Genomic DNA, 21455 nt, shown 5'->3' on the forward strand with positions numbered 1-21455 from the left:
GAGACACCCTCAAACAGAGCTTGCTGCATGAGGCGAACTGAAGCCTGATAGATCATCTGCGCACTTAGCTTAAAACATGACGAATGGTTCACTGTTTCAGTCTGCCAGCATAAACATTTTCTCAGGCTATATTTGGGGAGTTGTTCAGTTCAGGGGGTCAGAGCTAAGAGCAGGTTATTTTAACAGAGGTTCTCACTGCGCCTAATGGTGAAGCAACACCCATACATCTTTCCAAAGTCTTTACAAACAGCTGTACTGTAACCTGAACACTTGAAGCCCTTCTTCCCATCCCCTTCACGTGTGCTGCTCATTGCTCTGGAATCAAACCCAAACAGCCTGATTGCTGCCTTACTCCTCAGGTGACAAAAACACGGTGATGTGACATCAGTTAAAAACCGCTATATTTATTGTTCAATTCAGCCAACCATCCCACTCTGCTGTTGTTGGACAGGAAATACAGCGCAGCGCCAACACAGCCAGGAGGAAGTCTGCTTTCATTCTCCGTTCCTGCGCCCGCCTGCTCCCCCTCCACCCCCCAAAATACTTCACATCTCAACAAAAAACATTCCTCCCAATAATTTGCTTGGAGGTTTAGTGGGAAAAAAAACAGGCTCTTCCTTATACTGTGCCTACTTTTCCAATAGCTACATGGAATGCCTCATGCTTTATTTCCCAGATTAACAACTTCACCCCTCATCAAGCGCAGTGTAAACGTGGCTCATGGAGAACCACAGCGCACGCCGCCCGCCCCTAACAGTTTGTTTTTTCTCGAATTACCTCCTACGGTTGGCAGCCTAGAAGTATTTAACTAGGCACGGTGAGTCCAGAGAGATGGAACTGGTACATGGTTCACTGCATCGTACCCCCCCTTCCCTCCTAAACCATTCAGTAACCATTCATGAAATTAAGTCATGTTTCCGGTATTTAACACCTGTAATGAGGGCAATAGTACTGTAGTTTTCCAGTGGTTAATATACAGTCTAGCCTATCCTTCCGCTTACACAGTTTTAGATCAAATATTGATTTGGAAACCTTAAAGAGTTTCGAGTCAAGTCTACAACTACTTAAATAAATATGATTCAGAAAAATAATATTTAGGAAATATGCTTACTTGCTTTCAGCGTTAGTGTTATTGTTAGCAGGCAGTTTAGGCACATCTATAATGATCACTCTGAATCTTTAGCTGAATTCTTTCTTTGATAGAAGTCTGAAATAATTTTACAAGATTAAGACATTCATATTAGTGGCAGACTTAAAGACCCTCATTAGCAATGAGTAACTGCACTGCTAGCCAGCTTAAGCTAATGAGGCTTACTTCACCTACAACAACAGAGGTAAGCAGCATGATTGACAAATCTGACACCACCGAGCTACAGGAGATGTAAACTAGACTTGGAAGAACCCCAATTTCTACTTTGAACTATTAAAGATGTCATTCGTCACCTTGTGCAGCCATCTTTAAAGGTACTGATGGTAAATTCTTCTGTTTAAATACTGAAATAGCTTAAAACTCTCCAAAACTAACAACAGGCTTTAACGCAAATGGAGGAAACATCAAACTTTTTGTTGTGCTCCTCAAATCATTCCTGAACCATTTTTGCTTCGTGGCAGGGTCCACTATCCTACTGAAAGAGGCCACAGCCACCAGAAAGTACTGTTTCCATGATAGGGTGTACATGGCCTGCAACAATGCTGAAGTCTCAAAGTAACATCCACATGGATGGCAGGACCAATGCTTTCCACCAGAATATTAAATAAAGTATTGCACTGCCTCTGCTGGCTTACCTTCTTCCCATCGTGCAGGTGTCAGGTGTTTCTACATAGCCAGTCATTTACGTGATGTAAAGAAAATGTGATTCATCAGACCAGGCTACCTTCTTCCATTGTTCAGTGCTGCAGTTCTGATGCTCATATGTCAATTGTTGGTGTGTTCAGTGGTGGGGAGGGGTCAGCGTGGGCACCCTGACCTGTCTGCAGCTATGCAGCCTCATACACAACAAACCGTGATGTATTCTGATGCCTTTCTATGAGAATCACCAATTTGAGCTACAGTTGCTCATCTGTTGGATCAGGCCACACAGGTCAGCCTTTGCTACTCTCATGCTATCAGAGAGCCTTGCCCGCCCATGACCCAGTCACTGGTTCACCACTGTTCCTTCCTTGGACCACTTTCAAAGATACTGACCTCTGCAGACCGAGAACATCCCATAAGAGCTGCAGGTTTGGAGATGATCTAACCTACTCATGTAGCAATCACAGTTTGGTCCTTGCCAAACTCTCTCAAGTTCTTACATTTGCCCAATTTTCCTCCTTCTAACACATAAACTTTGAGTACATAATGTTCGCAGGTGCCAGGATGAAGTGAAAATCAGTGTTATTCACTTCTCCTGGTCATAATGTTGTGTAAGTACCTTTAAAGCATGAGTGTACTCAAATGTGCTAAAGAGAGTTTCCTCTTACAATTAGCAACTCTGTCCTAGTGTGTGGAAGATTCATTAATCCACTTAAACACCATAATAAAATTACAATCTCTCATGAAAAAATTAGGCTTTTTCTCTTTTTTTTACACTGCAGCAAAATAAATTAGAGCCACTTTAATTTTAAAGTCATCATCCAGATACTTGCTTCTATTGCTTGCCCTGGATCTTAAGTTATATCCATAAAATTCACCAAAGCTCTCCTCCAAAGTCATATTTCAATGTCTTTTAGTTGTTGGCTTTACTCTCTGCGCCCTGAAAACGACAACATGCTTGTCTCCATCCTGCTGTTATTAGTATCTGAAGCAAAGCCACAACCTGCTCATGAACTCTTTTGTCAAAGTGACATTTAACTCCCTGTGGTCTGTTGCTCATGGGAAATTTTGTTAATTAACTCCTGCAAAAACCTGAATTATTGAATAAATAACGAAGTTGGATTGTTTGAGTCTTTGATTACAGCCTTTATCCAGACATATGAAGCAAGTCTCACAGCATTTGTTGACAAAAGACCTCTTCCAAGCCTGGATTTTAATCAGTGTTGTCATAAAGTCAATAGGATTTTGAAATGAGGTTTAATTACTTGTGGAGCAGAAACCAGAAGTTACAGTTTAGCTTTGTTCCCATACTAGCTTGAAATTTTATTTGTATGAACTGATATTTTGCAGTATATACATGCAAACATACAGTAGCAGTCAAAAGAAAACTAAGCTGGTTGAAATGTTTCGACTGAAACAAAACATCTCTCCATCGCATTGTTAATTTTTATCGTTAGCTTATGTGATGATCATTTTATTGCAGCTATGGTTTCCGTTAAACGACCATCCCTTGGATTTATGTGAAAAACACACTGGTGTTGATTTCTTGGAGGGGAAAAGAGGTAGATCCCTAAAAATGTCACCATTTGGTTTTATTTCAGCAAACTGGCAGAAGCTTTTATATGATACGAATGAGGCAGAAGAAAAACAAAGACGTTAGGCTTTCTTAAAGAAAGATTTAATAAGCATCCCCTAATGTTCATAAAGCTCCATAAATTCCAAGTAAAAAGCAACGTCTACTGGACCACTTCAAGCAAATTTCGAATGACTCTGCTGGTACACATGCAGGACTAATAGGGAGGTTGGGCTTCAACTTCAAACACTGGCTTTATAGTAAAAGTTTGGCAGTGACACACACACAGAACAAATTTCTCACATTTAACGTGCGATCCTCCCAACTAAAAGCTTAAACACACTTTGAAGTGCGTTCCACTCGTCCATTACTGGGAAACATTATTCAGGCAGTATTTGCAAGGAGCCCTTTTGCCAAAAGGCTTTACATTGGAAACTCAATCTGAAGAGCGCACAGCCTGTCTGATCGCACCGAAGCAGAGGACTCAAAGCCGACTCGCGAGGAGCTCCCTGCCCTCACGCACAGACACATCCGCGACGCGCACACGCCAAACATTTGGTGTCGTGCTGCGCGGTGAAAGTGAAACACTGTAATTAATCAAGTTATTTACCCTTCTGCGTGCCTTCCAAAGCAGACCTAATGAAGAATCTTATGGTCGTAATGGGCGGAGGGAAGCAGTGTAATTTGATTGAGGTTTTATGCTGGTGCAGGGCCCAGTTCCCCATCTGTGATGGTCTGGAAGCAAAACACAGCCTCCTCTAATGCGAATGATTTCTTACTAGGTTTTAGTGCTAAGATGACTTTTTTATTGTATAGAATATGTAGAGTCAGCAGAGGACAGGCCCGAGACATGCTGTAGTCATTTGTAAGCTGATATCTGTTTTTTACTTTTAACCGCTCGTGTTTCCTTTCTTTTTCTTTTTTAACTTGCAAGTTGTTTACTTGTGTACAGTTTAGCTTGGTGCTCTTCTTCCCTCTTTAGCATGCGATTGCCATCCAGTTGGAGCAGCAGGGAAGACGTGTAATCAGACAACAGGCCAGTGTCCCTGCAAGGACGGCGTGACGGGGATCACCTGCAACCGCTGTGCCAAGGGCTACCAGCAGAGCCGCTCTCCCATAGCCCCCTGTATCAGTAAGGGCTACTTCTACCACTTTCATTTATCAAATATTGTGTTTCTTTTTCATTTTAAATGTTGCTACAAGCACACCTTTAACCAGATCACCTCCTACACCTCTAATTGGAGGTGGTGACACCCAGGTTGCCTCACAGAGAGGACCTGAAAAGGACAGACCGTGCCTTTTTATCCATGAATCCATTGCTCTCTGTCTCTCATCCCATGTTATTTTTGTCCCCTTGTTCCATCACTTTGGATAGATATTTGGCTGTTTAAGCCTGAGTCTGGATAAACAGACGATTACAGCTTGACTAATATGGCCTTGTTTGCCTTCGAGGCCGTTAACTCGCAGTAAATCCCCCGGAATGAATCCAAGGGATTGATGGCTGATATGTTTATTGGCTGTATCTACCCCTGGCAGATTCCAGGCCCTTGGCAGTAAACACCAACGTCTCACAAAAGCAAAGATGGGTCACTAGTAGCTGCTTTAGCTCGGGACATCGTAGGTGGCTGGTATGAACAGATAAGACAACAGCAACGTCCACGGTGGACGTATACACCCTAATGATTGTCCCCTGTGCTAACAGGGTTGACATTTCTGATAAAGCCCATGTGTGGAAGTGGAGCAGTGGTGTTTGTACAGTAAGAATCAGAGTGTTTGGCCAGAATTCACAGAGATAATTTCAAAGTGCAAACCAGCTGGACCAGGATCTCTTTAATTTTGCTGGGGCAGTTACAAATGTGGTGTAAAAGCTGGAAGAGACTCAGTTAGTAGAGTAGAATGGATTTGGTTTCTTGTAACTTTTTCAGATAATGTCTTTTGGTTTTAATAGTATGATATTAAATTTTTGTGTATATCTAAATCGCTGCCAGCTCCGAGTTTAACGAGACCAGCGGCCTTGGCTCACTGTACCTACAACATACCAGAGTCAGGAGGGAGCAGGACATTAATAGGAAATCTTTTCAGTACATCTGTGTGTCAAAATCAGCTTCGTGTCCGACGGCACTTGGAAATTCCTTCATGTTCTCACAGTTGGAATTATCGTTATTCAATATACAGAACAATATGGCGGCAGAGAAAATTGTCTCTTCACTGTGCTCCTTACTTTGTCACAGAGATCCCAGCTGCATCTCCGACAGCGACTTACAGCAGCTATGAGGAGCCGACAGGTGAGTAACCAAAGAGATTTTGTGTCGTTTTTAAAATAATAATTTTTTTTTACTACATATTCTGTTTTCAAGCTGCTGTTGCCCTTTCATTTATATTAATTCAGCTATGTTAATGTATCACCGTGGGTGGGATTTTTTTTTAACTAAGCCAACTGTTCCTCCATGCGTGAAATCAGAAGTGCATTTTGAGCACACGCACATCTTTCCACGCTCCTCAGCTAAACGCACGTCGGCGAGGTCAGACTGATGCTGATGTAAACTCCAGATATTTTGCCAGTGCTCCCTGTGGCCTTGTTGCCCGTATTCCCAGCCTGCCCAGCAGCCTCCCCGGGGTTTCGGCCCTAATCTGATTACATGCTTCATTTGCACCAGTTTGTATTTCAATCAAGGCTGGCTGTACCAGCAGTGAAGCTCTGCCTGAACCTATTGTTCATGTGCTCTGACAAGAATCTCCATGTCAGGCTGCTGGCATTGGATCATGTGCCACGCTAGTATGTGCAGCAGTTTTTGGGGAAGCTCTGTCCTATTTCAAATTATTCTTAAATAACCAACAGCAGCTTAAATAAATTTCAGCATATTAATGAGTTTTCACCGTGATCCAGGTTTGTTTAAATAGGCTGAGTCACCTCTGATCATCGATCAGCGTCTGACGAGAGTGGCGCCACTGACTTCAGCGTGCTTTGTTGCGAGCCCCACTTCCTGCTATAGTGACTGCCGAGGCTGTGTGGAGTTTGGATTCCTGTCAGAGACTCCAAACAGACACCACCCTCCAAATTAGGAGCAGTGTGGTCCCTGGGGACCCCGCAGAAAGAACGTGGCACTGCTGCAGAGATACACAAAGGGGGCGTTTGTCCTCACAGCAGGAGATTGGACCTTAATGAGTGCCGTGGGTGTAATGGCCCACAGCAGCAATTGCACTAAGGGGCTAATGGGCAACGTCAGCTATCAAAGAAAGGTATGATGAAGGCCCCCAGGGGCCTGCAGGAGATAAAGAGCCCCACCACCACCACCACTTCATTTACATGGAAATCAGGCACGCTCGATATGGACTCGTCAGATTCATTTACTTTGGGATTTCCTCTTTTCTTATTTTTCCCGCCAACCCAGAAACCAGCCAGGAATTCCAGCAGAAATGCTTTCTCTACATACATGAATTCAATCCTCATCCCACGTACCAAACCGCTCTTTTTTCCTCTCCCTCTCTCTCTCTCCTTTTTTTTTGAGAGGGAGGAGAGGGGTGTTTTTTTCTTTCTCCATCATTACCCAGGCAACCTCATTCACACAGAGTATAATGGGGAAGAAAGGGGAAGACTGGACAGAGGGCTGGAAGAAATAATGAAGTTTGTCCATATTCAGGCAAGCTGAAAGGTTCCCCCTCTCTCTCAATTGCCCCCCTCCTTTCTCTTCAGACTGCCCAGCCCAGCTTTCCCACCCCCCACCCCCCCATCCCCCCAGAGAAAGGAGCACAAGGCTTATTGCTCTGTGAGAGGCAGAGTGGGAAGTGGGAGGAGGCGGCGGGGGTACACTTGGAGATGGTCTGCTTCCAATTTGTGTCAGTCAGTGGAAAGTGGAGGGAACAAATGATTTCAATTTTCAGTTTGGCCTCTGGTCCCACCACCACCTTCCTCATTACAAAAGGTACCTGGCGGGGTGACAGCACACCAGAGTGGCCATCGATAAAGCCCCATGGCGCTCAAACCCACGTTCACATACAGTGAGGTAAAAGTGCAGGGGGGGGGACGCTGCTGAGACATTAATCATAAGTCTGTGAGCTTCTCTGTCACTGCTACTCTCTGGAGGGATCCAGAACATTTAGCCCCGGCCAGCCTTATAGAGTATTCACATTCTCGCCTCATGTGGCTTAGAGTGTGCTAAGGGTCCCCACTAATGTCTGGTAGGTCTCCGGTTAATTCCCCCCCCTGCGACCTTCTCTTGTGCACGAGTGACCTCAGCAGCCCTCAGAGCTGACATAAGGGATGCCAGGACAGTGACGAGGGAACGGGCTGGAATGGAAAAACATGGGAGGCGTATGGTAGGAGCGTGTTGACGGACACAGGAGGATCTGTGTAAGCTGTAATCTGCTTCACAGTGGCACTTTGAAAGCATCCTTAAGACCCCGGGGGCACAAGGAGCGTGACGTAAGGGACTAAATGTGAAGGTCATCCATCTGAAGCCCTGTCTGACGATGCTCACATGCTGCGAATGTAAATTTAAAACATTTTCGTAAACTCCTTCCCCTTCTCTGTCTTCTTTTCCTCAGATTGTGAATCTCACTGTAAAGTTTCCAAGGGCAAAATGAAGATCACGTTGAAGAAATACTGTAAAAAAGACTACGGTGAGTGAGCCCAGCACACAGGAACATGCCCCGCCAGATGTCACAAGGTCAAATGTCTCAATTAATCTGATCCGGAGCATAGCCAGTCCACACCATGTAGCTGGTCTTTGTGCTTTACTGCTAGGTTATTTTAAATAGCCTTAGAACACGTCCACTAATATAAAACCATCTCTGCTCTCTCTGAGAGTTTCCATGCACTCAAGTTAACATGTTTGACCCCTGGAAAAAAAAGGTTTATAAAAAAAAAGCACTCTTCTGAAAATTAAGCTTTTCAAGATGTGTGACCGTCAGCCAACATTCTGTCAAGTTGTAATTGCTCATTTATTATGCTGATTCAGCTGATCTGATCGCATCACGCTTGTGACATATTTCTTTTTCTTATCCCTCATGAGTACAATAGAGACTCGTTTGAAGGTGCGTATACATCAGAATTACCATTAGCATGGGTCACCGTGGGTGTTTAACCTTGATTAAGTCACTTATTAAAGTTGCTTGTGCAGTTGCGTGGCTATAGCGATATAAAAATAGTTGGCCAGTCACCACACTCAGCCTGACTTCATACCAGATGTTTGTGTTAAAAGAGTGTGTTTGTTAGGAAATAGAGGATGTTTTGAAAATGTAAATGCGTACAGGATCCATACCTGAACGCAAATGTGGATGGTCAGATGATGCTGCAACTGGCACACTGGTGCGAGTTACTGGTCTTACATGATTAGAACCAGTCATCAAAAAGTGTGAGGTATGAGAAAAGTATGGGACAAAATTAATATGTCAGCAAAAGTATGATATGTTAAAAACGTCATATTGTAACAAAAAAGTATTTAAAGTACGTATACAAACATTTGGAACTATACAGTGGAGAAAGTAATGAAAGGGTCCTTTGCTGAATATGCAAATTTGCTCACTTTCAAAGAAATGCACAGTGTCAAATATTTTATGGTAGTTTCATTTTGATGCAAAGAGACAGAATATCAATCAATAAACCATAAAAAAAAACCCACATTACTTAAAAGTTATACATTTGTTTGCATTTCATTGATTGAAATAAGTATTTGATCCTCAAGCAAAACATCACTTAGTACTTATTCTCCAGGTTTGAACACATCTCAGGTGGGATTTTGGCCCACTGATCTTTACAGAAACTCTAAATCCTTTCGTTTTCTTTGCTGTTGCTTGGAAGCGCACAAATTTTCTACATGATCGTATTGTGCTTCTTCTTTATCCACTCCTTAGTTGGTATGTTTTCTGTCACTATCGTGCTGGAAGACCCATCCATTTCAGGATACATTTGCCCTTTAATTTAAGTCATCCTGTACCCTAAGCAGAAAAATGTCCAAAAGCATAATGTTTCCACCTCCGTGCTTGACTGAGAGGATGGTGTTCTTTGGGTCATGCTCACCATTTCGCTGCCTATAAACACAATGGGTCCAGTTGATGCCGTAGAGCTCAATTTCATGAGAAAACGTCTGGTGCACCTGCACATGTGCCATCTTGAGCAGAGGGACATTGTGGGCACTGCAAGATTTTAATCCATTATGGCCTATTAGTATTAGTAGTGAATATTTAGTCAGTAATGTGAAATTTACTTTGATCTGGCCTTTTTTTTGTAGCACCTCTGTTGCTTTTTGCCAAAATAACTGAGTTTTTTTCACAGCCCTACGCAAGCTGTTTCTTTTGACTAAATTAGACAGAAGTCTCACTTTATGTGAGCACACACAAAGCCTAACAAGAGAAAGCTGGGGCTTCGTAAGCCCAACCATCACGGTTGTCTCTTACTGGGGTTTTAGGTTTTGTGGAGCCAGCTAACGTGAAGAAAGTCTGGCTTGAGTTGAGCTTGGCTTGCAATAGATTACTTTGGCCGAAAACTGGAAATTTAATAATTTAATCAATCATTATAGTTAAAGGAAGATTGTTATTTCCATGCACGGTAATTTGGATTTGGCAGTGGATCTGTTACCATTTTTGACACAAATACTTTGAAAGCAGGAGGGGGAAGCAGCAAGACAAAACAGGAATCAACAGACCTGATACTGATTAAGTCAGTCACAGCACAAAAGGTGGGGCTGGTGTTCAGGTGGGTTGCAAAGTGGCATGCAAATGCACTGCGATTATGTGCAGGCTACAGCAGCTTAAATAGATATCCAACATGGAATTTGCTGATGCTAGCTGATCTTCTGGGATAGTGACTAAGCTTCACTTTGTGACTTGCCTGAATTTAATTTGATCACTTCATGCACATTATAATTTGTGATTTTTGTTTTCCACAAATTAGCTTTTTTTTTCTTCTTAATAGCCAGCTAAGCTAACTGGCTTTTGGCTCCAGCTAAAAATTTACAATGCAGATGTGAGTCTGATATTGTTCTTGACATCCAAAAAGGGTGATCTAATCACTTTGGTGATTTTAAAAGGCTGAAACACAACATGAGGTTAGTTATTATATCTCACAGAAAGTAATGCTTAGATGTGAAGATTAGGAACTGTTTAGGATGCATTGCTTTCTCACTATTTTGTACTGGGTAAAAGCCATATATATACAACCAGTTGTAAAAGAATCACAGTATGGATGTCTGAACTATGTTAAAATTATAGCAGCTTTGCACCCCTGCAGCAGAGTTTGTAAAAGACAAAGAGATGCACAAACATGCACACTCACATACGCTTTGCCCAGGCTGGTTATTCTGAAGCTTTTTGCAAAACCTACTGCAATTTCAGAGCAAATCACAAACTATAAGGGAGGCCAAAATACACAGAAATCAAATTATGTCGTCAGTGAATGTGCAGGACACGAAGCGGCTGCAACAAACCGTTAACACGGCAGTGCCAGGTGTATATAAATATCACTATCACTGTGTTAAAACTGGCTGCAGGATATTTGATGTTTTGATGATTAATGATGCAGGTCCATTATGAAGCAGAAACCACAACCACACAGTGGTGGGGTGATAAAATAGACAAAATAACATATGCAGTTATTTAATTTCACTCTATCTCTCCCTTCATCTACATGGTAAATGATTCAATGCAGATTTTCAGCAATGCTAATCAGTCACACTGTTATCCATTATCTGTTATCACTGGAACCACATTTGTTAACAACAGAGACAGATACACAAAAAGTTTCAGCACATTATCCGGAAAAGGTAAACCACCCAGTTTTTAGTTAACTCACTAAAACTAACTTCATGTCAATTCATGCAAAAACTGGTTGCTGCAAAAAGTTTGTCCTGATCAGGGCTGCTGAGAGCCGTTCCTTTCCAGTTACGTTGATCTCTGTCAGAGCTGACTAATGCGTCTTTCAATCAAAATCATTGGTGAAACGTCATCAGTTACACTTTAAACAGCATCCAACTGTAAATTGCCCAACTGTATTTGACCCCCCGCCCCTGCCCGTTACAGTTGGGAAGACAATAATTCAGTCCATTTGTGACATTTTGCTACTGAGCCAAATTTAGCTATTATTCATATTTCCCTTGACTTAAGTCTTAGTTACTGGAGCTGAGACAGGCCGTGCAGCTAAAAATCTGCCACGTTCATTAAGAAAAAGGAAAAAAAAAAAGCGGAAAAAAACTCTGGAAGCAGATGATTCTGGCGGCGCGGCACTGGGACATTATGGCAGACATCATTGCTTAGCATGCATTTCCTTTGCCGTGGTCTAATTCATTTCTCAGGCCTGTCGCCTCGCTTTTGTGGGGTTTTTGAGTCTCTTTTCTGTTCTTCGGAGAGGGGGGGGCACCCCCATGTGTGAGTGGCGATGCAGGCCCCCCGGGGGTCACGGGAAGGGGCCCTCTGTTTAAACACAGTTGTGCACTCCGCCGGCACAGAGCATTCCTCGGGGCGCAAACAGGTGGTAAATTAACCAGACGGTGACGGATTGCCACCCCGGAGAAAAAGAAATATGTTTTGTTTATTCAATTTTTGTTTTTCATCATTGCCGTAGCTACGGAGACGGAGGACATAAAGGGATTATATTCTCGCCTGACACCCTCCTCTGCACACACATACCCTCCCTTCTCCCTGCCACAGGGAGGACAATGAATCAAAGGGCCGCGTGTTTACCGACGCTCCGGGATGGTGCTCAAAGGCAGGGCCTCCCAGCCTAGCTGGCCACCTCTCTTCGCTCACCCGAGGGTAACAGGTCCCTGATCATTCACTCAGCTGATAACCAGAGGGGACAGGGGCCTCTGCACGGTAATTAAGTGAGCTCTAATTTCATTAGCCCTCGCCTGTTGGTGGCACGCAGTGTCAAGTCGCAGCACACCCAAAGAAGATAAACCCAGTGGGAAGTTTGGCTGTGAGAGGGAGGCTCGGTTGGCAGCCATTGTGCGAGTTGCAGGATCATCTCACACTTCCTCTCACAGTCTGCCTCACCAAACAGTGTGCGCTATTTTGTAATAGATTGCTTGACCCCGTGCTCCCGTTCCCTCTGTGCTGTCTATTTAGCTCAAACCAAGTGGCAGAAGGTGTGTGTGGATTTGTGTGTGTTTGAATACGTCGCAAAGACTGAAAACATACTTGAGAGAGAAAGAGAGAGAGGCAGACCCTGACAGAGAGACTGCGCCTGACAGAGTCTCCTCCAATGAGTCGAGCACAGCAGCTCTGGGGAGGAGAGCGCTATCTCCACTGGATTCTCACGCTGCGAAGTTGGATGGGGCTCTGGGAGCAGAACCCGGACAGCTCATGAGGTCGGAAACACATCCCGATTCTGCTGGAACTTTTTCTGTGGCTGCGAAGACAAATAGTGGCCCCTCCTTTCCTCCCCCTCCTCCTCCTCACACACCCTTTATGTGTCTGGATGAAGGAGAGGGCTGCGATGAATGGCGGGGCTGTGAGAGCTCCCTCTACTCAGCCCAACAAACCTTCTTTCTTCTGAAATTGTGTGCAATTTGCTCACACCATGCATCGACACACATACTTAAACACCCCACTCCTTCAGTTCTCTGCATTCTTGGCAGCGATATAAGACGGGCGATGAACACGGAAAGTGATCGTGTTAAGCCAGAAAGGCGACTATAAGGCCAACCTGCTTTAAAAACAGAGAAAGTAAACCCTATTTTGTTATTATTATAAAACTGCAGAGGTAACGCATTAGCTGACACAGCGTTAAATTGGGTATACAAATGAGCATTATATGGAATCTAATGAAGTCTTGTCCAGATTAGATTGTGTTTAGGTGCTAAAAAGCGTCCTTACTGGCACGGGAGAAGCTTGCACGGACATCGACCAAGAGGACAAGTGTACAAACTTTCCATACATCTCAGTAGCACTCTATAGTTAGTCATTTCTAAATCCAAGCTCCATCAATATGATGACAATTTAGGGATTCCAATTCATGGTTTGCTGTTTTATAATTCAACTGATGTGTGAAAAGCAGAATATAATTGCTTGATGAACCACCCGCGGGCCTCTCTTTGAGAATCTGGAGCTTAGATGATATACTATGCATACCAAGCTAACCCTCCCTCCCAGGAAGAGTCCTTGACTTGAAGGACATATTAGCTCCGGCGTCTTCGCTGTTTAGCTCTTGCTGCTATCTTAGTGATGCAGTAATTACCTGCTTGGTTTGATGGAGAATCTACACAAGAAAGCGTCAGCGAGTGGAGCTCGAGTCACATCCTGGTATGAATTCACTTGCAAGTGGTGCACCAATAGTTACCAGGTTTGGCCTGATTTAGCCTGAGGACGTCCATGTTTAGATGTTCAGATCTAACACCTGAAAGACCAGTTGAAAAGCATTTGTTTCAGAAGTTATATTACTAGCAGATGTGGTGTTTTCCTATAAAACTTCTTTTTTGGCCAGTTATGTTTTGAAAAGAGAATTAGAGAACCCTATATCCTATTTCTTCTCTCTTTAACCCAGCCTCTTTAATCCATAGTAAAAAAGAAATTTAACCTCAGTCAAGTTGAATTACAAACACCACTAAGTGCGGCACATTTTCTTACTCTTAAATCCCCCAAATTATTATCTAAAATATACAGAACACTTTCTAAATTAGATGAATCAATATCCCTTCCTACTGCAAAGTGGGAAGCAGATTTATCAGTCAACCTAGACCAAAACTTCTGGTCTCAGATTTGCTTAAAAACTTTTAAATTAATTAAAAATCCCAGTCTGCAATTAATACAATACAAAATACTTCATAGAGTGCACTATACAGGTCATCGGATGTTCAAGATGGGCTTTACATCTTCCAACAACTGCTCACACTGTCAAGGCAATACACCAGACAATTACATCCACGCTCTTTGGTTCTGTCCACCAGTGCAAAAGTTTTGGCGCGAGATATGTGAAGACTTATCAAAGTGTCTGAAATGTAACATTCCAACTTCCCCCTTAGTGTGTTTGTTGGGCAGCTTAGATAATGTCACTTCAGAAAAGAATATAGCCCATATGATCTTCACTGCCCTATGCATAGCCAAGAAAACAGTCCTCATGAACTGGAAAAATAAAAATAATCTTAATTCTAACCAATATAGAAATTATCTATTAGATTACATTAGTCTTGACACAGCCTCTGCCACCACATCAGATCAATTGCTTTGGGCCCCTTTTATCAGCTCCATCACCTAGTGGGGGTGGGGGGTCATAGTTTGGTCCCGCCTTCACTGTTGTGATTGGTGAGGGGGTAGGGACAGGCTTAGGGCGTCGGGGGGTTCCCCGGAGGCATCTTCCTTGGGGGGCTCAACCCGGGGTAGCGGTCACGTCCGGTTGAGGGCTCTGTTGGCTCTCAGGTGACTGTTTCCTCGCGGCTGCGTGCAGCGGGGCTAGGGGAGGGTCTGTGCTGACGGACGTGGGTTACTGACCTGGCAACCTGGCTGCCCCTGGGTGGGTCCGGGATGGGCGTGAGGTTCTGGGGGTGCTCCGTCTCTGGGCGGGGGCCCGGGCCGGGCCTCGGGGGCTCGGGTCCTGGTTGGTGCGTTGCCGGGGTTGTGGGCGGGTGGGTGCATGGGGGCCCGGCCCTGGAGCAGGGTGCCGCCGGTGCATCGAGCCGCCTGGGGGGCTCTTCAACTGGTGGGGGGGATGGTCACATCTGGCAGGAGCTTTCTTCTCTCAGGAACTCTCTGCAGGAGGGGGAGATACAGGAGAGGTGGAGGAAGATCTCAGCCTGGGCGTTTACCGTCTTATGTAGTCTGGAAGATGTGTGGTTGGTGGGGTGGGTGCAGTTTTCTCTGTGGTGGGGTTGGGTGGACTGTCCAGGGCTCTGTGGAGCCGGGGGGCGCTACTGCACTGGGCCCCGGTCTGATGGGCCTGGGCCCCCCTTCCCTGGCGGGTCGCGGAGGGTGGGAGTGCCTACTGGGGTCAGCGGGGGAGCTGGCCCCAGGGAGGGGTTACCTGCCCCTCCCTTCCTTCCCTCCCCATCTCCAGCTGCCTCCCTCTTCCCGCTCCTCCACAACCACCCACACATGCAGGGCCTTGGAGTGGGGGTATGTCACCAGGGTGCAGAGGAGGCTACCCCCCCCCCTGTCCCCTTCTGGCTGCCTCTGCCTCAATTTTATCCCACATCTTAGACATTCACATTATTCACACTCTCATTACACATACATATAGGATCTTGGGGGTGGGCACAATCACGGAGTCCAAATCACCATCAGGGTGTATACCTCACCCCTGACGTCGTTGCCCACCTCTCAATTTTAAATACACTTAGTCATTGAGGGTTAGCAGGAGGGGCTATGCGCTTACCTGCTGCTCCTTGGCAGGTAGCTCCATGCCCTCCTGGGTTTTAATTGCACCTTAGAACACATATGCATCAACACTACAATGAGCGGGTGGAGGGAGGTTTGGAGTCTTCTCCCACCCCCATTCTCTGCGGCCTGCTGGAGCGGGAGGGCTAGTAGGAGGAGTTGGCCGTCCGACTGCGGTCTGGGGTGTGGGGCCTCCCTGCTGCTGCGGAGTCGGGGTGGTCTGCCTCTCCCCACCGCAGGGAAAAGGGTAACACCACCTGGGTCTGGGTGCAATTCCCCCCTCCAGGGGCAAGGGTACCTAGACCCGGATTGTAGAGTACGCTTGGGGAGTGTGATTATGTGTACAGCGTCTCTTTATGTCTGTCTCCACGTTGGTTGAGTGTGGAGTGAGTGCATATGAGAGCATGAGGGTGGGAATGGATGTTTGTGTCTGTGTGTGCCGGTATGTCTGTGTCTATATGTCAGGTTGGGTATCAGACGCCACCTCTCTGGGGACACCTCAGGCCCTCCAAGGTTTGGAGGCCTATCTCCACCCACCACCACTTCCCCTGCCGGTGGCGGACTCCCTCAGGTGTCGGTGTGTTGGTGGTTCTTTGTGTCTGGGGGTGGGCGTCCGGGTACACACCGGCTCACTCCTTGGCGGCCGCTTGTCGGGGCCTGGGGCCTGGGGCTCGCTCGGGCCCCCTTTGGAGGTGGGGTGCCCCCGGCCTCTCGGCCTAGGGCTCGGTCACTCAGGCGCAGCTGGGGGCCGGCGGAGCTCACGGGCGCGTCACTGCAACCCCCCCTGGCTTCTGCTCCGCGGCTGCTGAGTGAGCCCTCATCTGGGACTCTCCTCAGCTCTTACTGGAACAGTGGCGCGGCTGCCCCTCTGTTGGTCTTCCATGGTCTTTTGTGTTCTGGGGGCCTCTGGATGTCTGGAGTTTTGATCTCCTCCATACCCGCTTCACACCCTGGAGGACGGGGCTGAGGCCCCCCCACACTCCCTAGCAGATCATTACATGGAGAAACCTTTGGAATGCAAGCATGCTGATCCACACAGGTATGCACACATGGGTATTCACAGACGCGGACTAAAGCTTTCTTGGCTGCTGCCTCAAAGCACACTGTGCGCTGTCTATCTTGCGTGCTGCACAATATTGTTTATTACTTAGTAAATACTGATATCTATGACTAGCTAGTTTATTGTGATGGTGCTTTGTTTTCTCTATTATTATGTTGCTCTTTGTTGTTTGCTGTCTCCTCTGTTTGTTTGTTTGTTTGTTTGTTTTTTTTTCTCCATACAGGTGACCCAGGAGTTTTTTTTTTTTTTTTTTTTGTCTCTCTTCCCCCCCCTTCTCACCGTCTCTTCTCCCCTTTGGTTTTCTTTTTTTCTCTCCCCCTCTCTCTCTCATTCATTCCCCCTGTCCTATTTATTAAAAAAAAAAAAAAATAAAAAAAAAAAAAAAAAAAAAAAATGACAAAGGATGAACTGAAGCTCTGCCATCACGTAATGTCGCATACTGCTGTTTCTGATGTCATTTAAGAAAAAAAAAAAAAAAAAAAGAAAAAAAAAGAAAAGCATTTGTTTCAGAAGTTATATTACTAGCAGATGTGGTGTTTTCCTATAAAACTTCTTTTTTGGCCAGTTATGTTTTGAAAAGAGAATTAGAGAACCCTATATCCTATTTCTTCTCTCTTTAACCCAGCCTGGCCACCTAAAAGTAAAATGCCTCCGTGCCCTTTATGCCGATGCGTGCTTTCAGATGTTCTACATCAGAAAGCGTAGTGCAAAGGGAGTCAGGGAGTGCTGTGGAAACTGTTGCTGTAATAGGGAGTGTGCTCAGGGGCACGAAAAGGAAAGGTCCTAGGTCAGAGATGAAGGGAGGGGCCTGTGATATGCTGCAGATTACTGGGTTCAAACAGACATTTTTATTCACCCTTTCATGCAATGATATATAAACGCTGTTGAAATAGAAGGTGCTTGTCAATCATTCCCACTATTTTTCCACTTCACTAATTCATCTCAAGGCAAATGTGGTCATTTAAAATAATTTTGAAGGGCTCTATTTGCTGTAGTGTATACTTATAGAAGTCGATTTGATATATAATTATATAATTATAATTATATTATACAAGTTGACACTGTTACAATATGTTTTTCTGTCACTGGGTTGTTTCCAGGACTTTTAAAATGGGGAGTGACTGAGAATGCACCAGAGGGGCCACAGGAAATCAAACTATTTAGTCAGAAATTTTTAATGTACTTCAATGTGGAAAACATGTATACAAGTCACAATTTTCAAGTTATGCAGCCATGCATCCTATTGCATATTTGTTATCAGGAAAGCAGACCTGCTTAACAATTTGAAAATAGCCTTGTTGATGGATACTTTATTGAAAAGTAGAAAAGAAGTATAAGATACAATCCTTTTTAAGTGCCCCAATAGTTCACTGTATACTAGTATATTGAAATATACTTAAAGTACCTTAAATGTACTCATGTAACATGACACTTTTTACAGTCTTCTTCAGGATATTATTGGGCTGCAATTATTGCGTATACATCTTTAATGTTTAATTGGTGTTGGGGATTATATGTTCAGTTAAATGGTGCACCCCATACCTCGGCTGTAGACACACCCCTGCTGGTTTGCATTGAATTTGGTAAAGAATTTGACATTTATCTGTAATTTTAGCCAGATATTTAGATTTTAAGCAGTACAAGGGGTGCTGATATCCACACTATATTACTATATTACTATATGACTTGAATCACTTTTTCTTGTGGGTGACTTAACCTGTGCTTTTCTCTTAAACCAGCTGTTCAAGTGCACGTTCTTAAGGGTGACAAGGCGGGCGAGTGGTGGAAGTTCACGGTCAACATCATTTCTATCTACAAACAAGGTGAGCACCGCATCCGTCGTGGAGACCAGCTGCTGTGGGTGCGCGCCAAGGACGTGGCCTGCAAATGTCCCAAGATTAAGCCCGGAAGGAAGTACCTGCTCCTGGGTACAGACGACGACTCCCCTGGGCAGAGCGGCGTAGTTGCCGACAAGGGAAGCCTCCTCATCCCTTGGAAGGACCTGTGGGGCCGCAGGCTGAGGAAGTTCCAACAGCGCGACAAGAGGGGGAAGTGCTAAAAGTATCTGCAGAGGAGAGGGAAAAAAGAGTCAGAGGCAGAATTAGGCCTCTGATGGGATGAAATCAAGGACGAGGGATAAGGATGGATGAAAAAAAAACTGGAAGAATTAAAAATAGAGAGACAGGTAATACGTAGGAGAAATGTGGAAATGACTGAGTGCTGCTGCTCTGAGCTGGAGCGAAGAGTTTAGTGTTTTCTTCTTTAGGAACAGTTGTGAAGGAGCTCATTCAACAGTCTGTCTTTCAGCGGTTGTTTTGTTGTATTATTGCAGAGTTTGCACCTAGTGTTACAGATATGTCTCACCCTGATCATTTTACCCACAATGCATTTTTATTAAAGCCCCTTGCTCAGTTTTTAAAGAGTGACACATCTTCTCTGTCACCCTGTTTGTGTCTTCAGAGGATCTTTTTCCACTGTGGTGTAAAAATCATTGTCTAGTTCAATGAAGACTTATAGCACGGCCGTAATTTCTCTCCACAACCTGCCAAACGTTAGCAAAAAAGTTTCAGATACAAGTGAAAAAATGGTAATTGTTGTCTTATAGTGCCATTCTTGCTCATAGGCGAGTGTTACCTCAGTAAAACAAGAAAAAAAATGCCATTTTTCTGTACAATGATCTCACTACAAGCAAGCCTTTGCTCAGCGCTTATTGATATATCAACAGTATGTTGTGGTTGTGACCTCTGCAATGTAAAGTAACCATATTTGGATACATAGACATTATTTTTAGTAGACGATGCCGTAGCATCAAGTAGGTGTAGAGTAGATTTGTCAACCATGCACTTATTTTTACTAGTCAGACGTTTAAGAACATATAAAATATGTTCCAACATTTTTAGAGTGCTGTCCAAAAAAGGGAAAAAAACAAGCCTTTACCATTTAATAGAATGTATAGCTAGTAGAAACCCCGCTTGCCTCACTCATGACTCCATAGGCTGATGTTTCTGGTGGACTGTAACAACCCTGTATAAATCACAACTACAGTGGAGTCAGAATGTAGTTTTTTTTTTTTCTTTAATAAAGGACTAATTGTAAGTTGGACTTCCCAAGCATTTCCCAGTGGGAGAACTGATGAAGTGAACTATTTCACCTCATTAAATAAAGGGGGGAGAGAGAGAGAGAATATCGACCTATCAAGCAAACCTCATACCACTGACAAACTGCATGCTCACTATTTACTGTAGCTGACTGGCTAATGATGATTGTGAATTATGTACACATTTACTTTGTACACAATATTCAATGTTGTGGGAAAATAACCTGTGGAGTGATAAAAAAAAAAAAAATATCACAGATGTTTATTTAGCACACTGTGTAAAATATTCTTCACCTCAAAACGACTTTCTGAGGACTGAATTTCATCGTTAAGACTTGGTACTGGACAAAAAGGCATGACCGATTGTCTACATGTTATATAGCTGTATAGTATTACTTTTTTGTTGTTGTTAAAACATTAACTAGATCTATCCATGTGAAATTAACCAGAGTTTTTTTTTTTAAATACTAGAGGCTTAATAAAAGAAAAAGACAAACAAATGAATGTCAGACAAATTTCTCATGTTGTGCACCCAGGGGATCACACATACTCTCTCTCACACACAATCACACACACACACACATACACTGAGAGAAACTTGGACTGAATTTACACACACGCGCGCACACAAGCAACACCCAAATACACACATGTACACTTTGACGTAAATACACGGGTACACCTCAGTACTCTGTGCATCATACTGTATGTATTTGTTGATTACAAAGTTTTTACAAAGTCTTCGCTCACTCAGCTGTACCGACATTTTTCAACCTGCAGGCATCTGCAGAAAGGTACGGCCCGCCAGACTTTTGTTCTCCATGGATATTATATCAGAATAATTATCTGCTCATGTTAATACATTGGCTTGTAAATGTTGTTTAGCAGTGTCCATTGCAAATGGTTGTGTAATGTCTTGTAATACTAATATATTATGTTTATCGAAAATGAATATATTTAATGACACATGACAAAAAAATGTGGCTTTTGTGGTGTTTTGCTGTCGATCTTTTATTTTTTACTTTTACATTGGATTTTAGACGGCTGTAATGAAAATGATTGATGCGTGTTTGGCTATTGAACAGCTTAACAGACCTGAAATTTAATTTGAAATAAAGCTGTGCAAAAAAAAGAAAAGAAAAAGAAAAGAAAGAAAAACAAACAAATGAGGATCTGTTGCTGAAATTGCATGTTTAGCTCCTATTTCCTCTTATGATCAAAAAGCTTCTTTTGCTATCACGACACAACAACACAGTTCCTACTATTTGCTTCAAGTTTCAGCTGCAACTGGAAACCACTTTGTAACATGAATTTTGCATTGCAAGACATAAGAAGAAGAATCTAACACAATAAAATGTTCCTGAAAGTCCTGCCAAATATAAAGTTGTAGATTTTTCCATTCTGGTAACACTCTAGATTACAGCCCCCCAAAAGTATAATTTGGGTATGAGAGCTCATGCAAATACTTATTTGGTAGTTACACGCTAAGTACAGGAAAAGAGTTCAGGAGGAATAAGAATAAGTGGATTTGACACACAGTAAAGTGGTAAACACACAGATTTGCCTTTAATGCAGCAGGTAGTTAAAAAGGGTTACATTTTAAATAATGACAAAATACTGATGTAGACAT

General features: G+C 43.8%; 1 protein-coding gene across 1 annotated transcript in view; it reads left to right on the forward strand.

Moving 5' to 3' along the window:
• ntn1b (netrin 1b) overlaps window positions 1-19922 on the forward strand; it is a 51556-nt gene extending 31634 nt beyond the window's left edge. Inside the window, exons 4-7 of the mRNA XM_085403230.1 lie at window positions 4348-4497; window positions 5597-5650; window positions 7911-7985; window positions 18468-19922. Coding sequence (XP_085259356.1) covers window positions 4348-4497; window positions 5597-5650; window positions 7911-7985; window positions 18468-18787 — 599 coding nt within the window. The 3' untranslated portion in view covers window positions 18788-19922. The remainder of the gene's footprint in view (window positions 1-4347; window positions 4498-5596; window positions 5651-7910; window positions 7986-18467) is intronic.
• The last annotated feature ends 1533 nt before the right edge of the window (window positions 19923-21455 follow it).

The sequence above is a fragment of the Rhamphochromis longiceps genome, linkage group LG4 (assembly GCF_057381845.1).
Source record: "Rhamphochromis longiceps isolate RC_006_pf linkage group LG4, R_longiceps_female_GT1.1, whole genome shotgun sequence".
NCBI lineage: Eukaryota > Metazoa > Chordata > Actinopteri > Cichliformes > Cichlidae > Rhamphochromis > Rhamphochromis longiceps.